This window comes from Camelus bactrianus, chromosome 34, assembly GCF_048773025.1.
Source record: "Camelus bactrianus isolate YW-2024 breed Bactrian camel chromosome 34, ASM4877302v1, whole genome shotgun sequence".
In the NCBI taxonomy this organism is placed as follows: Eukaryota; Metazoa; Chordata; class Mammalia; order Artiodactyla; family Camelidae; genus Camelus; species Camelus bactrianus.
In genome coordinates, this window is record NC_133572.1 from 5,362,772 (window position 1) to 5,375,614 (window position 12,843).

A 12,843-nucleotide genomic window follows, 5' to 3' on the forward strand; every position below is an offset into this window, starting at 1 on the left:
ATGAAGGACTAGCCTGTTGGCTCAGGGCGTCTGGGGAGTCATGTCTGACCTGCTGGTGGTTTTCTCAGCCTTATCCACGGTCAAAGGCGCTGTCCATGAGGCTGTGTACGAGGAGATTGATCAGCTTGTAACACCGAAGGAGGATCTGCTGCGCAGCTCAGGTGTGTGTCTCTGTTTGCCCTCCTGGGACCCCTGGTTGTCAGCCACCCACTGGCTGTGAGGCATCTTCTCAGCACCCACATTCCCCACATCTGTTCCAGGCTCTCAGAGTCAGCCCCTCCAAAGGCCACAGGACGGGTCTCTCACAGCCCCTGTGAGCTCCAGGCCTCCCCAACCCTGTAGGAGCCATGACGGCCCCAGCATTCTTTCTCAGCCTTAGCAGTGGTCCTATGGGTGTGGGAAGGATTGTTCTGTTCTTTGTGATTTTTTTCTCCACATTACGGTTCCTGTCAGATGACTCAATGTCTCAACTTCCCTATTACACTGGGGATGCTGAGGAGGACAGTGACCATAAATCCACTCCAGGTAAGAGGTGGATGTGCCTTGGCTGGGGAGAGGGGGCGGGTGACGTTCCTCACAGAGATGAAATCCAGCAGGAACAGGCTTCCTTGTCTCCAGAGAGGTCCACACTCCCCAACTTCTGTGGCTGTTGTGCGGTGCCTCACGCTGGGGCTGGGCTCTCTGTGCCAGAATCACCCTCACTCAGTCACAGCCTGCACATGTTGTTTTAAAAACTAACATCATGAAAGCATAACTCATCAAAAGATTTTGGTAAAGCTCATTCATGTAAGAGCTTCTTTGAAATGGGTGGTTTTAATCAAGAAATGTTGAGCTTTTTGGATTATTTTCCTGGCTTATGGGCACATCAGAATGATATATACAGACCAGAAAAGAGCCTGCTGAGACAAGGAGTGAGTGGTGCCTTTGTTTAGCGGCTCAGAAACTCTGGTTCAGAAGAGATTTCAGGTATTTCCCAGTACAGCCCATTTATGGTGGTTTCCCTTGACCCCCTTGTCTGCCCTTAGAGCCCCTAGATCAGAGGACTGAGGCCCCTAGTGAGGGTTACGATGATGCTGAAGAGGTACCACTGCCTGAGGCTCCCCCTGCCTCTCGGATGAGCAAGGGGGAGGTCCCCCCAGAGGAGGAGACTGGGATGAGGCCCTCGCAGACAGGTGAGTGGGTCAGCTGATCTCTGTGTCCGGGAAAGGTGAATTTGAGCTCCTCAATGCCCATCCTTCCTGGAGATTCCAAATTTGCATGACCTGCTGTGTTTGATAACATTACCTCGACCATACGCCTCTCTGTAATGCTGTCAGACTCCTTGGGAGGGAGGAATCAGTGTGTATTCTTGCTACTTGTGTCTCTGTAACTACATCCTTGATGTATTTGCATTAAGATTTGTAGACTAGTTAAGTGTATTTACCAAATCCAAAAATGGAACAACTGTTCTGATAACATTTTTATGCTGTGTCATTGTGAAATGCAGTTAGAGATTTAAACAAAGTTTTAAGATTGGAATTTGTGAAGCATTTTTGTATTTTATGATGTGCTGTGATCATATATTAAGCCAAATCTGTACAAAGTCTATGATATATGGTGACATTAAAACATAAAGCCATAGTGGTGGATTACCAACTCAGAATTTGCGGACAGGCCAGGGCTAATGGGCCCCAGACACTTCAATGGTCAAGTGAATACGCTCATTCTCCAGAGGACGGCGTTTCTCCATCTGAGGTCCCATGTGATTTCTGGGGAAGGGCCAACGGTCGGAGGATCCTGTGGGGTTTGTTTTTTGTTTTTTTTTAATTTTGGGGCATTTAGAAAGACAAGTCAAGACCACCAAGAGCAGAGTTGGGTTGTCAGTGAGGAGCTGAGATTTTTCCAGTTATGATTTCCTGTCTCCATTTCTGTGTGAATTTAGACCTGTCAATTGTGAAAAACGAAAATTTCCCATCCCTTCTAGAGAGTCTTACCTTTCTTGAGCCATCTCCTGTGGACTGTGTAAGCCAGGAAACAGGTCTTCAGAGGGTTCCTGTTGGCCTCAGATCACCTTGTGATCCAGGGATTCTCAGCTAAACTGAGGCCACAGACCCACGTGGACTGGATCTTGATAGGAGAGCCTGATATTTCCTTACTGTAATGAATATGAAATAGTTTGATTCTCCCTGAGTGTAACTGAGTCCCCAGGGAGCTTATGTCATCACCACTTACTTGACTTGCTTCTGCCACAGGGCATAGCCCAGTGTCCCTTTGTCACAGTTCTAATCAAACTTCTCTTTACTATTTCAGACTCTTCTCTCAACTTTCCTAGAGAGGCAGCTGATCCTGGGAAAGGAGAAGAGAGCCCCTGGCTGGATCAGTGGGAAAAGGGGGACCCTGGGTATGATGACGTTGAACTGAGTGTCCCTGGAACACCCAGTGTGGCTTTCCCATGATGCTGTGTTAATATGAGAGGAGGGCTCCGACATTCTAACTGCCTGTATTTCAGTAGAGCAGTGTTGACCTATCATTGCATTATAAGGAAACTGCTCAGAGTATGTATTCTGAATAAAATACTTTTCCCCTCTGTTGATAACTTAACGTTTCTTGTCAAATGCTCTTAGAAGATTGGTCCTCAAAGGAAATAGAAGGTGAGTGAACTGACCTGTTTTCTCACCTCCCCCAAAGGCCAATGAAGGCATGACTCTGCCCAGGCTCAAAAATGCTCCGGGTCACTGTTGCTTAGACAAAAGACTCTAAACTTGGTCCACACTCACACCCTCATCCTAACAAGATGAACTCATGGAAAATACTCAGTCCTGAACATTCATGTGTGCTCTTCACGAGATGTCACATCATCTGCTGTTAACCAGTTCTTGGGCACCAGACTCGGATGTGAGTTTCAGAGTGAAGGTGGGAGGTTGGCTAGTGGGAGAGGATAATATATTTCTCCGTATCCTGCCTAAATTTTCTTTGGCCAATTAAAAACTCATTCTATTATCTCTTCCTTTCTTCCTTTTCATATCAAATTCCCTAGGTTTCTCTTTCCATTTATTCCTCAAGCCCATACAGACTCCTCCTTGCTCTTCTCTCATGTCTAGTTGGTTATCAAATCATTTTAACTTCAATCGTTCCTCTCCATCACTTCCTCCTATTTCTTCAGGATGTTGCCATTTCTTGTCTGTCCAATTATAAAACCTTCTACATGAATTATATCAACTCATGTCTCCCTTGACTACAAGTTGATGGAGGTCAAATTGGTTCTCACCCACACACCTGCATCCAAGAGGGACAAGAAATCAAGGGATAGGAGACCTAAACAGAGAGGATCCAGAGGAACGTGGACAGAAAGATCAGGAATGTTTGGCTTCTTGGGTTTTGCAGATGTGGATGGAAGTTTCTGACATGACTGAACTCTTAGAGGAAGAGTTTCAGATCATTGGGCTTCTTCTCTGTAAACATATTGCTTCAAGATTGCTTTGATCTGGTAACTACTGAACACATAAATGTAAGCCTGCTGTGATTTTTCAGGGCAGAGGGAGTTGTCTCGTAAGAGCAGCCAAGTAAATGCCACGTTTCCAGAGCACACTATTCCAAGGTAAGCATGTGGAGAGGCTGCTGAATTAATATAAGCACTCAGAGTGGGGGCCTGGTTATGAGCCAAGCCCACCCTGTTACTTAGTGGATGACTCTGGATGCTGTCTGCAGGGGGAAACAGACGACACCCACGTAATCTTCTGTAATTTTGGGCTGGGCATGGGAACTGAAAAATGCCCAGTCCTTCTCCCAGTGAAGCTTTTATGGCCATTTGCCATAGGGAAGTGATGAAATGAATGACAAGGTAAAGTATATCCAACAAGATGATTGTGTTTTACTTCTGCTGCATGATGTCAACAAGCTAAAATAGAGAGCTGGTTACCATAAATTTTGATGATAAAAATCAGATAAAATTAAGGGAGAGATGGATAGGACAAGCTTCACCACCCAGATCTGGGAGACTTCCAGCAGGATGAGCCTAACTTTTGGTTGGGTGCTCAAGAAGCAGCCGGGAGTTGGTGGACAGACTCTCAGAGTGCTTAGACCAGGGAGATCAGGGCAATCACCCCAAGTGGTCCATGTTGCCTGTGAAAAGGCCTTTTGTGCAGGGTGGTTTGGGAGGATTTATCATTCCAGGGTTTTCAACTAAAGCCAGAAAGCTCTGCATAGTAGTAATTATGACAAGGCAGCCAGAATGTCACATGGGGAAAGAATTCATGCGAAATGTTTTCCTTTAAGAGTGCAGGTTGCATATTAAGCTTGGAGGTCTTTCCAATGTCATTTGGGAGGACTCACTGGAAGACCCTAGATTTTCCTGAAACTTCACGAGTAGTTAACACCCATAAATATCTATTCTGGGCAGAGTGGAGAAAGTCACAAAGACTTGAAAGTGTCAAGGATTATGTTACATGGCAACTTCCAATGTAATAACCTAGCAGTATGGCAGCATCACTAGGCATTACTGTTAGAAAGCGAGTCAGACCCTGCTTGGAATTGGTCACTTCAGCAATAACTCAATTTACCAAGCTTAGTTCTCTTTGGTCCTTCTGCCCTTTTTACCCTGGTCCTCTTGTGTAATTTTCACAGCTTCTTGTGAGGCTGACAAACTTCATTCATTTTGAACATCACTTCCAGGTTTTAGTAGAGGTGGGTGGGCTATATTGGAATATTCAGTTATGTATTTCTGAGTTTACTTTTCTAAGAGTAAACACTTAGTTCAGGACCAGATCTCAGAGTTTTATGCTATTTAAGAAAGCGTGAATTTCTCTGTATCTAAAGGAAGGCAAGTGTGTAATCAGTAGGATGGTGATAACACTGACTTTCAGCTGAGATTTCATTTTGGGAAAGGAGTGCATTTGAAGACTGACTTGTCCAAGGTCAGGGGAGGTCAATACACCGAGATTCTTAAGAGAGCAGCATTTGTCTGTTAAGCTCAGAGTATTTATTATGAATAATTTCCTTTAATCATAGTTACATGTAAAAGCTGCAGTAATGGAGAAGACAGGATTCTCATTTATCTGAGAAACAATATTACAGACGATTCTCTGAAGAGTTTCTTGCTTCAAAACGGCTCTACATGGTGCTAAGCTCAACATCATCATACTCAGGCTCATCTTGTCTCAGGACCAATGGGGATTCTTTCTCTTTCATGCTAGAGTTGACAGCTTCTCTAGGAGACTGCAGAGAGATGCCTGAAACAGTAAGGACAATCTGCTTTTAGTGGCGATGAAAAGATAGGACATAGTCCTCGGTTGGAAGGAGACTAGTGCAAAGTGGCTACAAAATACTTGGGGAGATCCAACATTTGTCTAAAAGGCTACATGGAGCTACTTCATACTGACTCAGCTATTCCATGCAATGTTGTCTTGACCTTGACAGTTGGAAAGGAGGTGGACCAATAATGGCAAGGAGTAGAAAAGAGACATGCATGCCTCTTCTGCACCAGTCTGGTCTGACTTCTTAAGGAGTGGAGGCAGGACATGACCTCTTTAGAGCACCTCAGCTGACCTCTCCTCAGCACCCCAACAAGAGATCAAGTTTGATCTACAAGTTTTACATGAGAACAACTTGGGTCTTCTGTCAGTTGTCAAATGGGGGCAGCTCAACCAAATCCCACAGCCTCCTGCTCCCCAGGGACCACATGCTCACATATAAGCAGAAAGTCTAGTCCTAGGGGATGAGGATCTTCATTTGGCAATTGAAACAGTGAGAGAAAAGTGCATCTTGGTTTCCTTTTAATGCTGAGACTCTCCAATTAAGGTCACTACACATTCTGCATTAACAGTGAGCAAAGTCAACTTTAAACATTTGGTTACATGGTTCCCCCCAAACAAGTTTTATAGCTCATAAGTTTAATTTACACTTCTATTTAAGAACTTTTCAGATTAGCTCTCAACATCTGAAAGAACTCCCAAATTTATTGTCAGAATATATATCTTAATTTGGGGTATGAAAATGGGAATGAAGTTTCTGTAACTCCTATAGATACACCTACATCTAACTGATGGTGGACATGGACACAGAGAACACAGTACGTTCTCCTCTTAGAAGAGATGAATTAGCTACAGTATACCAGGGATAGGGAAGAACTGACAATATCTAGGTATACAAGGCTACCCCAATTCTGATAGTAAAGATAAACTGACTACTGGTGGGTCAAAACTCATCTTCCCCATGACAAGGGAATAAGGCTACTGAGCTGTCCACTCACCTGTCTGGGAAGAATTGGCACCACCTCCATCCTCTGGGGAAAAATAATTCTCATTCATTCCAGGCAAGGAAGGAGTTACAGGAACAGGTGACTCATCCACATCATCATAACCATTTCCTGTGGCATCAACATGCTGTCCTGGAGGCTCTAAAACAAATAAGTACTTAAGTGAAATAGCGAAGTATGGGTTGGACTAAGAGACATCCTAAGTCCCTTCTAATGCAGAGATTCTAATGGCTGATATATATATACGTATGTATATATAATATTCCAAGGTTGCTTCAAGGGCATATATTTGACCTCAGTATGCTTAAAAATCCTTTATATCTTCTAACTATTCCAATGTATCAAGGTCAGTCATATTTTTCTAACATGGCTTCTCATACCATAAAGCATTGACAGAATCTATTATGCTACGTGAGTTTCAGGTACTATTTTCCAGCATATGGTTCAGAGTTGTAACACATAATATGCACATATCAGTGACTAGGAAAGATGAATCTGGACCAAGAGAACCCAGGACATCCACGTGCCCTCTAAAGCGGTGGGAGACACAGAGCTGGTAGAGAGGAGGAAGCCTGGGGACATCTATCACTCAGAGACAAGATATCCCACCAGTCCCAATCATGGGAGGTGTGGGTTTCAATCTCCTCTAGTGCTCAGTTGACCTCAGGATCTAATCTCCACGAACTGTCCATCTTTACTCTATGGAGATGATCCAGAGAGGACATTCTCCTTTATCAGTTTCCTTATAAATAAGAGTTTCTGGTAGTTGGTAAGTACAGGTGCCAATCACTCCATATATTCCAGGGCTTATCAATATCAATATTTTTGTCTCAATATACACCAAATCCATAAAGTGATCCAAATGTCATACTATCTCTGGTTCCAACCATAGTTCCCAATGCCAGCGTTCTCTGTAGCCATAGAATTTTGAGTTTAACACTTCCAGTTATTTAGAAAAACATGGCCTCTGAATCGTTAATATTACATTAGATACACATCTGTAACTAAGTAGAAGTAGCAGTAGATACAGGGAACTGACTCTGATCTTTCCATTTCTGAGGTCACAGAATGGGCAAGAGAGGAAACAAAATTGTTGTGAACTGGAGAGAAGAGATCCTTCCCGTCCTAATCACAGGAGGCGTTTCCTCAGGCAAGATTCCTCCTCCTTGTTCCCTCCATCTGAGAGAAGACCTATGTCTACTACCTGAGGCAGACTCAGGGTCTCCATTCTCCTCATCGTCCCCTGTGTAATACTGCAGCTTAGTCGCTGAGTCATCAGACAGGTTATCTGGTAAGGAGAAAAACATCACAGACAAACAGAAACCTTCCCCATAGTAGGAGGCCCAGGGTTATAGCTCAGAAGCAATACTGAGGCTTCAGACTTGCAGAGAGAGAGCTTGGAGCTCTCTGTGAGGTTGGGTTGGTGGCTGAGTCTCCGCTTGCTGAAGACAACACACAGCCAGGTCCTGAAGAGAGGGGAGGGCATGGGACATACCTGGGTTATCCAACAGGTCCACCTTTTCTGATTTCACGAGGTCATCAATCTCCTGGTACAAGGCTTCATCAAATGCATCTTTAAAAGCTGATAAGGCTGGGAAGAGGCATGAGTTAGAGACCGCCCCTGGAGATGTTTCCTTTACAACAGACAAAGCATTCAGTGCTTTCCAATGGAGAAAACCCTCTGGGCTGCTAGTGCCCCTTTCTTTGCCTTCAGGACAGAACTATGCTTCCTGACCCTGATCTTGATTCCACACTCAATTTGCACTGACACTATTCACACAGGAAACCATAATTCTTGAGAGATTTTACATTCAACCCTGGTCCAAGGATTCATTCTTTCAAATCTTGACATCTATTGTAGAAAAGGTAGAATTTTGCCAGGTAATGAGGATGGAGGCCAAAATTTGCGCACTTTTCTTGCTGTCACAGCTGGCTCACTACCCTTTCCACTACTTTCCAGATCATTTAGCCTACCTAAGGCCCACCTTGGTGCTCTGCTCTCCCTCGGTGTAGCTGAATCCCCAGGATGATGAGGACCAGGAAGAGAAGGGCACCCAGTATGACACAGAGGATTCCAGGAAGGGAGAAGATGCCAGGGATGGGAGATGAAGCTGTACTGGTTCCTGAGGTGAGGAGAGGGCCATGAGATTTTAGAGAGGATGGTAAGTCCAGAAGAATCTCTCCTTCCTTATCCCAGTCATCCTCTGAGTCCAAGAGCATGAAGTTTGGATTCAGATACAGTGGGTCTGCCTGAACCCCAGGATATGATCAACCCAGGTCCCGCCCTGAGCTGTGTTAATTGTCCTCTGAATCTGGTTATAAGGGATTTTTATGAAATGAAAACTGACAAAGCTCTGGAGCGTTACAGCTGCCACTACTTAATAGGACTATAAATATGGGATCATTAGACCTTTCTATGCTGACATGGATAATATTGCCAGAAATATGTAGATTCCATAATGCAAGTCCCTGAAAATATGGGAGTCTCCACTGTCACATAGCTCAGGGCAGCAGAATCACTTACTTCCACGAGTTGGGGGAACTGTTGTCCTGTCACCTGGAAAGAACAGAAAAAGAATTGATCACTGTACTGAATTGGCCTGAAAAAGCCACAGTGTTACACCTACCATCACTGGTATATTGATCTCTTCCAGATCCCAGGAGATCAGGCAATAGCCTCTCCTGGAGCCAGAGCATTTCAGGAAGTGCTTCTGGATTCAAACACACGTGTTCTTCAGTCCTAGCCCCAAAACTGGTCCTCCACTCACCAGAGCACCTCACCCCGGCGTCCTCCTCGTGCTTGCAGTCGTTCTGCCCCCAGGGCTCTGCAGCACAGGCCCATAGGGAGGGCTCCCTGCCCCTGCACTGCACCTCATCCAGCCAGATGCTCCCGTTCCCAGGGCCAAACGCTGCATCTTGCAGGGCTTCCAGGGCGTGGCCACAGCCCAGCTGCTGACACACCACCTCGGCCTCTGCCAGGCTCCAGGAGTCATCACACACTGTGCCCCAGGAGCCGCTGTGCCAAACCTCCACACGCCCTGAGCACTGGGTGCCTCCTCCCCGGAGTCGGAGCTTCTCTTTGTCTGAAAAGGACAGCGGCCTCTCCTGTTACTGCCCGTGGTGGGAAGGCAGGAGCCCCTGGGAGCCACAGGGGAAGAGGGAGAGGCTGACGCACCTGTGCAGGGGGCAGCAGTTGGACAGCTCTTGGGTCTAATTCCTGCAGAAACAAACAATGCGGAAGCACTGGATCAGGGACAGCTGGGGGTGCTCTCGTCCCTGAACAAGATTATCCAGCATCCTTGGCTGATTCCAAAGGATGAGTCAAAACACAGGCTTCATAGTCTACTGGGCTGAGATGTTCCCTGGATCTTATCACCAGCTGAAATGACTTTATCTGTTCACTTGTTTATCACTCTCCACACCCCACAACAAATATAAACACAGACATCTACACACACACACACACACACACACAAACACACCCCCCTAAATGAAAGCTCTCCTAGAATAAGCACCTTGCATATCTTATTCACCTTGTGTTTCTGCTGTTAGGACAGTGCCTTTCACTTTGTATGCATTCATTCAACAAGTATGTATCGAGAAGCTTCTCTAAGTATCATGATAGGGGCTTAATAAATATTTATTAAATAAATAAATAGAGGAATAAAATCGAGTGACATGTAAATCCTTTAAATTCAAGCTAGTCAGTAAAATAGGAAAGCAAATATAAATTAATGGTAATGGTCTGTGATAATAAATAGTGCATATTAAAAATAATTAGTCCATAAGCATATAATTAATTTATATTCAAATTCCATTTATGTAATTTTCAGTGGGAAACTATTAATCAGATTCTAAGCTACTCTTATCTGTTATTCAGTATGACAGGTGGGCAAGTGAAGATTACTGTAGTGAAAGGAATCTCTTAAAAAAGGGAATATACAGGATAGAATAAGTAGGATTCAGAGAAGATAGGTGGACACATATACCAAGTAAGACAGAAATGTCTGCAATAGAGACATAAATATACTGAGAAAATTCTGTATTGCAATGAAGCAGAAATAACAAAGACTGAAAAATACACAAAAGAATTAAAACAGAAATATATATAAGTTCAAAACAACACAAGAAAACTGAAGTGTACATGGTAACATGTCATAAAACATCAGAATTTGTATATTATTTCTATATCATTCTATCAAACTCCTGCTCTATGCAGAGAACTTCTGCACAAATGATGGCAGGACCTCTGTGAGGCGGCCGCTCACTTTCAGACTGAGAATTCACCACTTCTCAGTGTTGTCTACTTGTAGGAAAAATATCATCAGTATAAGGTCTAATCGTGTAATACCTCTTTGGCCTTCATATGGAAAAGACAAAAAGATGAAGAAAGAGAGACAAGGAAAAGAATGAACCTCTGCTTTTGAAATATCTACCAGCACATAATCCCAGCTGTGGACTTCAGGCAACTCCTAGCATATCACTCAAGGTATACCTGAATGGGGTATGTGTGTTTGTGTGTGGGGAGGGGTGTGAGAGAGAGAGAAGTGTTGACATAAGTAAAGTGCTATGTTATAGGAATGGGTTAATAGACTTACAAAAAAGGACAAGCACAAGCCAGAAACTTACAAGTGAGTCACAAAAACTAAGTAAAATCTGTGATAATACAAAGGAAAATTACTAAACCACAAAAAGAAGAAGAAAGGAACAAAGAGGAAATACCAAATCAACTACAAAAATAAGTTCAAAATGGCAATAAACACTCATCTATCATTAATTACTGTAAATGTTAATGGACTAAATGCTCCAATCAAAAGACACAGAGTGGCAGACTGGATAATAAAGCAAGAACCTTCAATATGCTGCATACAAGAGACCCACTTTAGGGAGAAGGACACATATAGATTGAGAGTGAAAGAATGGAAAAGGATATTCCATACAAATGGAAAAGCCAAAAACACAGGTGTAGCAGTACTGATTTCAGACAAAATAGACTTTAAAACAAAGGCCATAAAGAAAGATAAAGAAGGACATTTTATAATGTTTAAAGGAGTAATACAAGATGAGGATATTACACTCATTAATATATATGCACCCAATATAGGAGCACCTGAGTACATAAAACAATTACTAACAGAGATAAAGAGGGATATTGATGGGAATACAATCATTGTCAGAGATTTTAACACTGCATTAACATCACTAGACAGATCTTCCAGACAGAAAATAAGTAAGGTAACAGAGAAATTAAGTGATATAAAAGAAAAATTAGATTTGGTGGATATTTTCAAAGCATTATACCCCCCAAAATAGGATATACATTCTTTTCAAGTGTACATGGAACATTTTCTAGGATTGATCCTGTACTTGGGCACAAAAGAAGCCTCAACAATTTTAAGAAGATAGAAATTTCTCAAGCATCTTTACTGACCACAATGCCATGATATTAGAAATCAACTACAGAGGAAAAAAGGAAAGCATGGAGATTAAACAACATGCTATTAAAAAACCAATGGACCAATGATGAAATCAAAGTTGAAATTAAAAAATACCTTGAGACAAATGAAAATGAAAACACAACCACACAAAATTTATGGGACACAGCAAAGACAGTGCTAAGAGGGATGTTTATAGCAATACAGGCCTTCCTCAAAAAAGAACAATCTCAAATAAACAATCTAACCCCCCAGCTAAAAGAATTAGAAAAAGAAGAGCAAAAAAACCCAAAAGGAAGCAGAATGAAGGAAATAATAAAGATCAGGGGGGAAATAAATAAAACAGAGATTTAAAATATAATAGAAAAAAATAAATCAAACCAAAAGCTGGTTTTTTGAAAAAGTAAATAAAATCAACAAACCTCTGGTCAAACTCACACAGAATAAAAAAGAGAGATCACAAATAAGCAAAATAAGTAAGGAAAATGGAGAAATTACAACAAATAACATAGAAATACAGAATATCATACGAGAATATTATGAAAAACTATATGGAACCAAAATGGATAACCTAGAGGAGATGGACAAGTTTCTGGAAACATGCAGTCCACCAAGACTGAACCAAGAAACTGACCACTTGAACAAACCGATCACTAGAAATGAAATTGAATTAGCAATAAAAAAAAAAACAACTTCCCTACAAATAAAAGTCCAGGACCAGACGGCTTCACTGGGAAATTTTACCAAACATACAAAGAAGAACCCATACCAGTCCTTCTCAAACTCTTCCAGAAGATTGAAAAGGAGGGAATACTCCCAAACTCATTCTATGAAGCCACCATCACCCTGATACCAAAACTAGGCAAAGACACTACCAAAAAAGAGAATTACAGGCCAATATCACTGATGAACATAGATGCAAAAATCTTTACCAAAATATTAGCAAATAGAATCCAACAGCACATAAAAAAGATTATACATCATGACCAAGTAGGGTTCATCTCAGGGACACAAGGGTAGTTCAACATACGCAAATCAACCAATGTAATACATCACATCAACAAGAGAAAGGACAAAAACCACATGATCATCTCAATAGATGCAGAAAAAGCATTTGATAAAATTCAACACCCATTTATGATTAAAACTCTCAGCAAAGTGGGCATAGAGGGAACA

General features: G+C 42.5%; 2 protein-coding genes across 2 annotated transcripts in view; one reads left to right on the forward strand and one right to left on the reverse strand.

The window, feature by feature from the left end:
• The window catches only part of LOC105062327 (antigen WC1.1-like), a 99,535-nt gene extending 96,955 nt beyond the window's left edge, over positions 1-2,580 (forward strand). The window contains exons 42-45 of the mRNA XM_074357254.1: positions 69-161; positions 454-525; positions 1,026-1,172; positions 2,290-2,580. Of these exons, the coding sequence (XP_074213355.1) occupies positions 69-161; positions 454-525; positions 1,026-1,172; positions 2,290-2,435 (458 nt within the window). The 3' untranslated portion in view covers positions 2,436-2,580. The remainder of the gene's footprint in view (positions 1-68; positions 162-453; positions 526-1,025; positions 1,173-2,289) is intronic.
• A 2,362-nt stretch (positions 2,581-4,942) lies between these two features.
• The window catches only part of CD163 (CD163 molecule), an 83,778-nt gene continuing 75,877 nt past the window's right edge, over positions 4,943-12,843 (reverse strand). The window contains exons 18-25 of the mRNA XM_074357769.1: positions 9,408-9,449; positions 9,001-9,315; positions 8,757-8,789; positions 8,218-8,355; positions 7,728-7,823; positions 7,437-7,520; positions 6,227-6,373; positions 4,943-5,207 (exon numbers count right to left, since the gene is read on the reverse strand). Of these exons, the coding sequence (XP_074213870.1) occupies positions 5,089-5,207; positions 6,227-6,373; positions 7,437-7,520; positions 7,728-7,823; positions 8,218-8,355; positions 8,757-8,789; positions 9,001-9,315; positions 9,408-9,449 (974 nt within the window). The 3' untranslated portion in view covers positions 4,943-5,088. The remainder of the gene's footprint in view (positions 5,208-6,226; positions 6,374-7,436; positions 7,521-7,727; positions 7,824-8,217; positions 8,356-8,756; positions 8,790-9,000; positions 9,316-9,407; positions 9,450-12,843) is intronic.